Source organism: Triticum aestivum, chromosome 4D, assembly GCF_018294505.1.
Source record: "Triticum aestivum cultivar Chinese Spring chromosome 4D, IWGSC CS RefSeq v2.1, whole genome shotgun sequence".
Lineage (NCBI taxonomy): Eukaryota > Viridiplantae > Streptophyta > Magnoliopsida > Poales > Poaceae > Triticum > Triticum aestivum.
Genome location: NC_057805.1, coordinates 55,527,174 through 55,538,613, shown reverse-complemented (window position 1 = coordinate 55,538,613; position 11,440 = coordinate 55,527,174). Strand labels below are relative to the sequence as shown.

Here is an 11,440-nt window from a genome sequence, read left to right as displayed (position 1 = left end):
ATTGAGGCCCATCAAAGGAGAAAATCCTCGTCACCTGCCGGCACCGACGGTGGTCCGACACCACCCAAGCGTGCCATGCCAAACCTACCAGAGATGAGGCACCCAATGAGGAGGTGTTGCATGGTATCTGACGCTTGGTCACAGAGGGCACAATAATCATCGTGCAACAGAGTGTGTTGTTCCAATATCGCCAAGGTCTAACACCTGATGAAGAACCACCTGGGGAGGATACCCAAGTTTTCATGTCAAGGCCGGTGCAGGGAAGTGGTGGAGCCGATGAACAACGCCGGGTAGCATGAACTAACCGAGTAGCATCCATCGCACACCCATCTCCTAGAGCACGTCCATCTCCAAGAGAGGCGGTCGGGAGTAGTGGATAGTGCCACGTGGCGGAGGCGGCGCCAAAGCTATACATATTTCATAAGCGCAGGCGAATCGAGGGCTCTATGAATATCACCTAACCTGACATGGCCAGCGAGCCCCTCAACAACCGAAGGCGAAGTTTTTGTTGATAGTGAGGTGTTAGTCTCACCTCTGCCGAGCTTCAACAAGGCCGAATGGGCCGTGGCCTGCTCAACCCATGAAATTTTATATAGTATAAGGCCCGCCCACCTTTGGGCCGCAAGCTACATCAACAAGCTTGAATCTTTGCGAGTTTCGATTCTTAGTACGTGCGTGTCTATATTGTAGTCCGTGTTTCATCAACTTGTTCAGATCTACTCATGACTATGGAAGCATCACAAAATATTCAGCTAGGCATCTCCACATCAGCATTCAACCTAAGGCCGATCACGAAAAGAAATACTTGACAATTTGATAGCAATGCTTAAAAAAAAAAGACAATTGTTGATAGCAAGAGTTAAGGAGTTCTAAAAAAAAAAAGGCCCTAAGAGAAACACACGGGTCGGCCAGCCCGTCGGTTGTGGACGACCACGTTCCCATCGGAGTCAACATCTACAGTCAACGAATCCCATTCGCTGGCCTCCCCGGCGAGCATCATGTCTACGAGCCTGTCCTCCAGCAGCCTGGTGATGGCCCTCCGCAGCGGCCGCGCGCCGTAGCTGCGGTCGTAGCCTTCCTCGGCCACCAGCTCCTTGAACCTCTCCGTCACCCGCAGCTCCATCCCCTTCTCCCTCATCCGGCGGACGACCTCCTCCAGCATCTTGGAGGCGATCTCCTTTATTTCCGGCTTGGTGAGCTCCCGGAACACGATCACCTCGTCCAGCCGGTTCAGGAACTCCGGTGGGAACCCGTGCTTCTCCTTCATGTCCTTCTCGACCATCACGCCCGTCATCTCCCCGTCGCCGCCGCTGCCGGCGTTGGACGTCATGATGATGATCGTGTTCCGGAAGTCCACCGTCCTCCCCTTGCCGTCCTCCAGCACCTGCAGCAGCAGGTTGTACACGTCCTTGTGCGCCTTCTCGATCTCGTCGAACAGCACCACCGCGTGCGGCCGCCGGCGCACCGCCTCCGTCAGCTGCCCGCCCTCCTCGTACCCGACGTAGCCCGGGGACGCCCCTACCAGCTTCGCGGCCGCGTGCCGCTCGCTGTACTCGCTCATGTCGAGCCGGACCATGGCCTCCTCCGAGCCGTAGTTGCACGCGGCGAGCGCCTTGACGACCTCCGTCTTGCCCACGCCCGTCGGGCCGGCGAACACGAAGCTGGCGATCGGCCGGCCGGTGTCCCGGAGGCCGGCGCGCGAGCGGCGCATGGCGCGGCTCACCGCCTTGACGGCCTCGTCCTGGCCGACGACGCGCCGGTGTAGGGTCTCCTCCATCGTTCGCAGCCCGGCCGACTCGTCCGCGGAGACCCTCTCCACGGGGATGCCTGTTGATGAGGAGACGACGCGCTGGATGTCAGCCTCGGTGACCATCGGCACGGCAGACGTGATCTGGGACGTGAGCTCCAGCTCTTCCATGTGAAGCTCTTTCGCCTGTGAAATCATGATGGAAATTTTAAACGAAATGTGAAATCATGAATGACTAATTTTGGATTCTACGTATATAACAAGAAATAAGTTACAGGCTGATTGATTGATTGTTCGCAAGAGAAGACGATTGATTACCAGCTCGAAATTCTGGCAACGGACGGCGTCGTCCCTCCGTTTGATGATTTCCTCGCGCTTCTTGCAGAGATCTTTGACTTCCTCAGGTACCTGTCAGTGCCAGTAAAGTTTAAAATTCAGATTCTCGGATCATGAAAACTAAACTGCGTGCAGGTTTACACTTAGCTGCATCATATGAGAGAAAATGTTACCTTGCCATGACGTAGCCTGACTTGACATCCCGCCTCATCAATCAAGTCGATGGCTTTATCCGGGAGGAAACGATTACTGCAAACAAAAGACATTGTTAAAAGACACCAAACAAAATGAAAATATCTAGCACCAAAATACGTCCGGTACAATGACAACTAATATGGGACGGAGGTGGTACTAAATTGGAACCATCAGAGAGGAACACACCACAGGTATCGGTGGAATTCACAAATCTGATGTATCGGTGCGAGAGCCTAGCGGCGTCGATTAGCGCTTCCTTGGAATACTTGACCTTGTGGTGTTCCTCGTACCGCTCCACGAGCCCTTTGAGAATTCCTATGGCTTCATCAACCGTGGGCTCTAGAACTTTCACAGGCTGGAAGCGCCTCTCCAGCGCAGGGTCTTTCTCAATGTGCTTGGCGTATTCGTCGAATGTGGTGGCTCCGATACACTGACAACCAAAATTACGGTGAGCAATTTTTCATCACCGACGATGTCGGCACGACCAATTGACCAACTATGTAGAACATTTTTGGTGTACCTGAATTTCACCTCTTGCCAGTGCCGGCTTCAGAATGTTGGCCGCGTCGATAGCACCTTCTGCTGCTCCTGCTCCTACCAGAGTGTGAACTTCATCAAGGAACAATATTATCTCGCCGTTCTGTTTGATCTCTTCCATCAAGTTCTTCAGCCTTTCTTCAAACTCTCCGCGGTATTTGGTACCAGCAAGTAGGAGCCCCATATCAAGACTGATAACTGTTAGATTGATCTCCTCCCGATCGAGCCCAACGGCTCGACGGGCCCTTGACCCGCGCCCTGATCGGGGGCGCCCAACCAAACCATGGTTGGTGGGCCCCTATCGCCGCGCTATATAAAGGGGTGGGGGAGATGGCCGCAGAAAATAGGTGATTCACCGTGCGTCCAGAACCCCACCTACATCCCTACCGATCTAGGGTTAGCGCGATACGACGGGAAGCTCCACCGCCGCCACCACCCACGCACACTCGCGCTCACGCCGTTGCTCCTCCACCATGGCCACTGGCGCGAGTTCGTCTGGAGAAACAGAAGGTAGGACCACCGATGATCTAGCCTACTCGATCCCAAGGTCTATCAATGGTATCAGACAGGTTTTGGCTCAGATTTTCGGTAGAAAGAAATCACAGGAAAAGTAAACCCCTCCCAAAGAACCCTAATCTACAGGGCAAAGAACGAATCCTCAACGGAAAAAGTAAGCGCCGCCGCAAGGCCGCCCCGTTCCTCTCGATTCGGACGGGCATCGGCAAGCCGAGCCGTTCGGAAGAAGAACACATCTTGCAAAGGGAAAAGGGGCACCGCAGCCACGCCGTTCGACGGCGGCGCGCTTCCGCTGAGGGAAACGCGTCACCGGCGAAGGGGAGGCAACGGCGCCACGGATCGTCAGCAGACGCACAGGGAAGGGCTCTGTCGCGCCTCACTCGCCTCTCTTTGCCACTGGATTCGGTGGATGGGACGAATGGAAAAGGGAAGGCCGACTCGCGCGCGGCTCGCGCGGTGCGGTGGCTTCACGCCGTCGCCGGCGGAGCCCCAACCCGGCTGCAGGGAAGCAGAGGGCTTGGCCGCCCCTCTCTGTCGCTCTTTCTGTCACAGGAAGGAGGAAAGGGAAGGGAAAACGAGAGGGCGGCCCCACGCGGCGCGGTGGCGCGACGCCGTCGCCGGCGGCCGGGGCGACCCACTCTCTCCCTGCTGTCTCCGACGAGGAGAGCAACAGAGAAGAGGGAGGGAGCGGCGCACGAGGGGGAAATGAGGCTAGGGTTCCATCGCGCGACCGAGATCTGAGTTTTGATCGGGCGAAAGGTCCGGGTGACCGTTGGATCGCGATGGACGGCTCAGATGCAAACCCTAGAGTCGCGCGGGCCTTTTGGGCTGGCTGGCCGGCTGGACCGCGCTAAGGCCAGGTCGGCCCGCGCGAGCGTGCTACTGCAGGCCGTGGGCCGGGCAAGAGGGCAGGCTGGCGCTGTGCTACTCGTTTTTTATTTTATTTATTTGTCCAGTTTTTTGGGCATATTTACAATAGTTTTTTCTATACAAATTTTTCCAATGAAAATTTTGTTTTAGAAAATAAAAAAGTAAACAGAAAAAGTTCTGAAAATGAAAATAGAAAAGCTCATGAATTTTATAAAGAAAATTAAAAAGTTCATGATTTTTTATTCGGTCAAAGAAAAGTTTCTGTAAAGAATAAAAAGTTCATGAATTTTTTATTCATGTTTTCCGCTGCAAATAAAAATAAAAGTGCTCTTTTAAAAGTGAATAGAACAAAGTAAAAGATTAAATTGTTACTTCTTTAATGCATTTTTGAACCAATCGGTTAAAATTGCTTAAAGAGTAAAAGAGTACATAATTGTTTTTGAATAGAATATTGTAAAGTTCCCACTGTAAAGTAAAAGTTTTATTATTCAATTAAATTGGAACCAACGGGAAAATTTAATTGGAAGAAATGTTCTTAGCAATGTTTTTCCCCTGTGGGTGAAATAAGATGCAAATAGTTAAAATATGGTATTGTTATTTTCTGACCAACGTTGATGATAACAGTGCTATAGTTCTATGAGTCTTATGTTCGAAGTTTAAATCCCGGATAAATTTTGTATCAAAGTGATCAATTTTCAGAGAATGGATAAAGATCAAGAAATGCTCTTGAACTAGAGAAATGTATATTTCTTGTTCCCGCTGCAATAAAGTTGATGATGATGATTTATTCTTAGCAAAGTTGTTTAATAGAAATACTATCATCACATTGTTAATGAATTGTATGCATTATTTCCATTTCCGCCCAACGGTGATATGGAATTAATGTAGAAGGATGATGTTTATTCTAATTCTGCCACAACGGTGATTTAGAATATAAAAGAAAGTTTCAAAAGTTTAATGTGCATTTTTTTAACCAAACCAACGTAGGGTTATTTTTATGCCCATTATTGTTGATTATTGGCTATGTTTTCTCAGACTAAAAGTTTTCCATGCTTTCATTCGTGAAGGCGAATGGCTGGGTACTTGTGACCCGAAAGATGACCAAGAAAGGTCATAACGTGAGGGAGTATGTTCTCTCTAAAGAATGGCTTCAAAAGAAAAGAGATAGATCATTGAGAGTCTTGGTTGACGAATGTGTTTCATGTACTCTCTATGAATAAGATTTTTTCAGTCAACATGATTTGAAATGAAACAAGCAACATGCATGTTTAATTTGACCAACGTCGGATCAAGCATGTGTGTTAAAGAGCATTCGGATTTATTTCTGAATTTGATGATTGAATATGCAGTCAAAAGAGCCAATTCCGGCATTTATGTCCCTTACAGGGAATTACCCGCATAGCGGGAAAAGATGATTATGATAAAAATCGCATGGCGGGAAAATTCTGGGAAAATACCTGCGTAACCGGGTAAAGTTGACATAGTATTATGTCACAAACCCTGTATGGCGGGAGAAATGTAGGCAAAGGACTTATCCTGTATGATAGGAGAAAGATATGATGACTCATGTGCGTTTAATGTGTCCCACTCCGTGAGAAAAGTATGGAGTAGCTATTATGCTTTCCTAGTATCGACCATACACCTTATGTGTAACGGAAAGGCGCAATCGTACACTTATGGATATGGTGCGCAGCATGATGAGTTATTCCAACTTGCCAATGGGATTATGGATGGAGGCGCTTAAAACCGCCATTCACATTCTCAATAAAGTACCAAGCAAGTCGGTGCCCAAAACACCGTACGAGCTATGGACAGGAAGAGTGCCCTCCCTACAACACTTCAGGGTGTGGGGGTGCCCTGCTCAGGCCAAAAGGTTTAATCCAAACATTGCAAAGTTAGATCCCAAAACAGTGAGTTGCCACTTCATTGGCTATCCAGACAGATCAAAGGGTTTCGTTTCTACTGCCCAGACAGATATACAAAGTTTGTAGAAACAAGACATGCAGTCTTCTTAGAGGACGAAATGATGAGGGGGGCTTGGTAGTTCAGAAAATTGATCTTGAGGAGAAAAGGGTGCATGCACCTAATCCGATGATTCAGGAGCCATTTTTCTCACTACCAGTTGCAACTCCACCCATGACAACTATGGGAGTAGACCCGGAACCTGTCCGTCAGGAGCCGACTAAATCCGTTGTTGAGCATGAAAGGGAGGTGCAGCAACAAATTTTAGAAGAAGTGCCAGAAGTTGAGGCATAGAATGTGCCAGAAACTGAGGCTCTTAGAAGGTCTACAAGACCAAGAAAGTCAGCTATTTCTACTGACTTTAAAGTTTATAACACAGAAATGGTTCATATGGAAAAAGATCCCACCTCATATGAAGAAGCCATGAGAAGCCCTCATTCATCAAAGTGGATGAAGGCAATGGAAGACGAGATGAAATCGATGAGTTCCAAAGATGTTTGGGACTTAGAGTAATTTTCTAAAGGAGTCAAAACAGTAGGCTGTAAATGGGTCTACAAAATTAAGTATGACTCTAAAGGGAATGTAGAAAAGTATAAAACATGACTCGTGGCAAAAGGATTTACTCAAAGAGAAGGGATAGACTACAATGAGACTTTTTCCCCAGTCTCATGTAAGGATTCCTTCAGAATCATAATGGCATTAGTTGCACATTTTGATTTAGAGTTACATCAAATGGATGTTAAGGCGACATTTCTGAATGGTGATTTAAAGGAAAATGTCTACATGAAACAACCCAAGGGTTTTATCATGGAAGGCAAGGAAAATATGGGATGCCGCGTGAAGAAATCCATTTATGGATTAAAGCAAGCCTCTAGACAGTGGTATCTAAAGTTTAATCAAACGATTAAAAGTTGGATTTAAAGAAAATATTGAGGATAACTGCATTTATGCAAAGTTTAAAAATGGGAAATATATTTTCCTAATCTTGTATGTGGATGATATTCTGCTTGCTAGCAGTGATGTTAGTCTACTACAAGAAACAAAGAAGTTCTTATCCTCGAATTTTGACATAACAGATCTTGGTGAAGCATCATATGTTTTGGGCATAGAAATTCATCGAGGTAGAAACAATGGAGTCTTAGGACTATCGCAGAAAGCATATTTAGAAAAGGTTCTTAAAAAGTATAATATGCATGCGAGTAAAGCCACACCTGCTCCTATAGTTAAGGGCGATAGTTTTGGGAAATTCCAATGTCCCAAGAACCAGTACGAGATCGATCAAATGAAAGCAGTACCATATGCTTCGGCAGTTGGCAGCTTACAGTATGCACAAATGTGCACTCGCCCTGACTTAGCTTTTATCGCCGGGGTACTCGGTAGATATCAAGAGAATCCAGGCATAGAACACAGGAAGATGGTAAAGAAAGCATTGCGTTATGCACAAGGCACGAAGGACTACATGCTAATATACAGGAGAAGTGATTCCCTAGAGATAAAAGGGTATTCCGACGCAGATTTTGCGGGGGATAGAGATGATAGAAAATCCATGTTAGGATACGTATTCACTCTCGCTGGTGGAGCTATTTCGTGGAAAAGCTCCAAACAGTCAATAGTTGCATCATCCATAATGTATGCAGAATTCATAGCATGCTTTGAAGCGGGGCAGGCGATATGGCTAAAGAAATTTGTACCCGACTTGAAAGTGGTAAATTGTATTCACAAACCACTAAAGATGTACTGTGACAACCAGCCCGCAGTATTTTACGCTCACAACAACAAGTCGAGTAATGCTGCCAAAACAATAGAGATAAGGTATTATGTTGTGAAAGACAAAATTCAGGATCAAACTATAAGTCTCGAGCATATAAGGACAAAAGATATGCTTGCGGATCCGCTAACGAAAGGCTTACCACCCAATGTGTTCAAGGAACACTTAGCCGGCATGGGTTTAAGGGAAAGCCTTATGATTCCTGGATAGGCCCAAAAGGAACAGAATTTGTTTCTGAACAAAACGTATGTTGTAGCTGTATGATTCTATCGGCGATTAAGCTGTGACGATGAAACATGCTCTATGTACCAATATATGATGAAACAAATAAACTAGAAAGTATAAGGTTAAAAGTAAAGTTGAGATCAAGGGGGAGAATGTTAGGTTGATCTCCTCCCGATCGAGCCCAACGGCTCGACGGGCCCTTGACCCACGCCCTGATCGGGGGCGCCCAACCAAACCATGGTTGGTGGGCCCCTGTCGCCGCGCTATATAAAGGGGTGGGGGAGACGGCCGCAGAAAATAGGTGATTCACCGTGCGTCCAGAACCCCACCTACATCCCTATCGATCTAGGGTTAGCGCGATACGACGGGAAGCTCCACCGCCGCCATCACCCACGCACACTCGCGCTCACGCCGTTGCCCCTCCACCATGGCCACTGGCGCGAGTTCGTCTGGAGAAACAGAAGGTAGGACCACCGATGATCTAGCCTACTCGATCCCAAGGTCTATCAATAACCTGCCATGATATAGACTATACTTAACAAGAGCAGCTAACTAATTGTTCATCTCAGGACTGCTAAAACTAGAGAAATTCAAGATCAGAACATTTTTAGTACAAGAGAGGTCATCAATTTCGTCAAAGGGAAGAGATGTCATCCCAATGGACACGAACCGTTTTCCCTTGAATTGTTTCAGGCACATCCCCGGCAGCGATGCGTAGAGCAAGCCCTTCGAATATCACCGTTTTCCCAACACCGGGCTCTCCAATCAGGCAGGGGTTCTTCTTCTTCATTTTGCCCAAGATTTGTGTGACACTCTCGATCTCCTTTTCCCTTCCGACAACAGGTGCTAACTTTCCCTGTAGAAAAATGGCATGTCTCTTCTCTTACAATATCCTTATTTGTGTTGAATTGATTTGCAATGCACAGTCAGTCTAGTATATAGCACCTCCTGTGCTAACTTTGTAAGATTCGTCCCATACGCCTCGAGTGTCGGCATCTTAGCTTCACTGCTTCCTGCCACAACACGAGCACCAACTGCTTGACCACGTGTGGCTTGAAAAATCCTTCGGAAGATCTGCGATGCAAGACAAATTTACGACAAAAATCAAGCATGAACCACAGCTAGACATACATAAGTAGGACTCTAAAATCTAAATGCACTTTAAGCGCATAGCCCACCTCAACTATAACAACGGTGTGTGCGACGATACGCGCTACGTTGCAAGGTTGTGTTGGCCTAAAAAAAGCCGTGTCTCCTCTTGTGCGAGAGCCATGACATCTAACGCGTGCTCAGTGAAACCCTCAAGCATTGCTCTGGTGACGAAACGAGCATCCTTTTTCCTCTCGACGATGAAATCCTCAAATGTTGCTCTTTTGACCTGAATCCTTGGCCAGGAGTAACCGCGGGAGGGTGTGCTGCTCTTAGACCCGACACCTTAGCATTGTGGCGTTGAGCCATCGAAACCACCGAGGGACGCCTCCTGGTTATTTGGGGTGATCGAAGAGAAGGTGGCCCAAGCAAGGTCGTTCCTGCCACCACTGCAAGTGCAGCTCCATAGCCTGTGGATTGCAGATAATTAGATCAAGACAAGCAACGGTCAGATACTTCCCTAGAAAAATTCAATATGGTTCCTGCATTCTGATGATCAGATCACATCGAGACACCGATATTTTTAATGCAGAATCCTGGAAAGTTTTCTTCCATTTGGAGAAGAAAGGTTTCGGGAAAAAAGTACTAAACCGTCTAGTATTTTGAAACATGGCAAATTTATAGTTCAACTTTGTTCAGCTAGGTTTCAAGTAAACAACAATTACCATTATTAAGATGACAAATGAATCCCCCTATGGTAGTAAAAGACCCCAGAAGAAACAATCCCCGTTATTTAGAGCTCAGTGTACAAATATGCACTAGCATATATATATTTCTCACAAAATTAAGAACGGGGTTCAAATTTCCATTTGACGCAACGGCACAAAAAAGAAACAGGATCCCTAAAAACGTCCTCAAACATACACAAAAAATGGTGGCACATAAAAAGTTAGCAGGCATGATGCAAGCAGGATGAAAAATGAAAAAAATACTAGAGGTTACTAGCTTATGCAATGAGCATGCATACTGGTGTAAGGCAAACCTGCAATCTGTATCGCGCTTAGAGAAGGGCTGGCCGAGACTCTCGGGCCAGCTGGGGCTTCATCAGAGGGGCGTAGCACTGACTCTGGAAGGCCATTATTTCGTGTATATTCAGAGAACCTGTCAATGCAAGATAATTGGATCAACTAGTCTTAAACTAGTGCTTCCACACGTGCTATATATATGATGATATTGCCAAGATGTTCTAACACTTCAAATCCCTAAAATCTGCTACCCTTGAACATACACTAAAATTTGGACAGAGCTGGCATGAAAATATCAGAACCAACACCATCCAGCCTCTCGAGCAATCAGAAAATGACCATCGGTTACTCATGAACAAGCATATTCGTGTGAGGCAAACCTGGAATCTGTATCGTGTTAAGGGAAGGGCTGATGTAGACTTGGGCCAGTTGGGGCTTCACCAGAGGGGTGTAGCACTGTAAGGCCATGGTTGCGACTTGAGATTACGTTCAGAAAACCTGTCAATGCAAGATGATTAGTTCAACTAGTCAAAAACCAGCGCATCCACAGATGCTATATGCTGATGATATCACAAGTGTGTGTACTGTGTAGTACGATTGAAGTGTAAAACACCAGAAGCAAAGGACTGAAATTTTAGGTTAGAATATCATGTCGGATCAGTGATCATCAAACCATGACAATTCCGGTGGCCATTGATCTCCCACGTCCCAGCTGCCGTATGCATGCATGCAAAACAATTTTTTGCAAGAGAACTGCATGTTTATTTATAGATAAGATAGATAGAGGGAGAGTGTAGAGAGTACAACCTCTAATCGAGACAACCTTGAAATAGGCTTTCACCCCATTTTATAAATAAAGCAATCATCCATACAACCATCCTTTTCTAAAAATCCGTACAACCAACAAGCAAGATAAAGCAAGAAAGGGAAGGACCAAGAGCTCAAACATACTACTACTACACCTACAGGGTGCATGCATGGATCAAAACGACCTAGCTACACAGGACCGAAGCAAGGATCAGAATCATACTGTAACAAATTCCGGCCGACCGACCGAGCTGTCTCTCACCTTCCTAAACCAGGCGATGGAGTAGCTCCTGAACAAATTCCGGCCGTCCTGCCCGCCGGCGGCTGCGACCCCTATCCTCTCTCTCTCTGTTCTGTATCGTA

The 11,440-nt window shown here is 46.8% G+C and overlaps 1 protein-coding gene across 1 annotated transcript; it reads right to left on the bottom strand.

The window, feature by feature from the left end:
* Positions 1 to 886: 886 nt before the first annotated feature.
* Positions 887 to 10,738, bottom strand: LOC123096662 (chaperone protein ClpC3, chloroplastic-like). Its single transcript, XM_044518422.1, has 10 exons — positions 10,651 to 10,738; positions 10,522 to 10,534; positions 10,288 to 10,406; positions 9,102 to 9,238; positions 8,823 to 9,012; positions 2,799 to 3,013; positions 2,494 to 2,708; positions 2,257 to 2,335; positions 2,066 to 2,155; positions 887 to 1,933 (listed from the first exon to the last, which is right to left on the bottom strand). Exons 1-10 carry the CDS (start codon positions 10,736 to 10,738, stop codon positions 887 to 889), a joined length of 2,193 nt encoding a protein of 730 aa, XP_044374357.1.
* Between the last annotated feature and the right edge of the window lie 702 nt (positions 10,739 to 11,440).

Bases quoted from the DNA above. Each gene is read 5' to 3' on its own strand.
- LOC123096662 (XM_044518422.1), bottom strand. From the start codon at position 10,738: ATGGCCTTACAGTGCTACACCCCTCTGGTGAAGCCCCAACTGGCCCAA. The intron at 2,709-2,798 runs GTACACCAAAAA...TTTGGTTGTCAG, and splicing joins TGGCAAGAGGTGAAATTCAG to TGTATCGGAGCCACCACATT. The intron at 2,336-2,493 runs CAGATTTGTGAA...GTCTTTTGTTTG, and splicing joins AGGCTCTCGCACCGATACAT to CAGTAATCGTTTCCTCCCGG.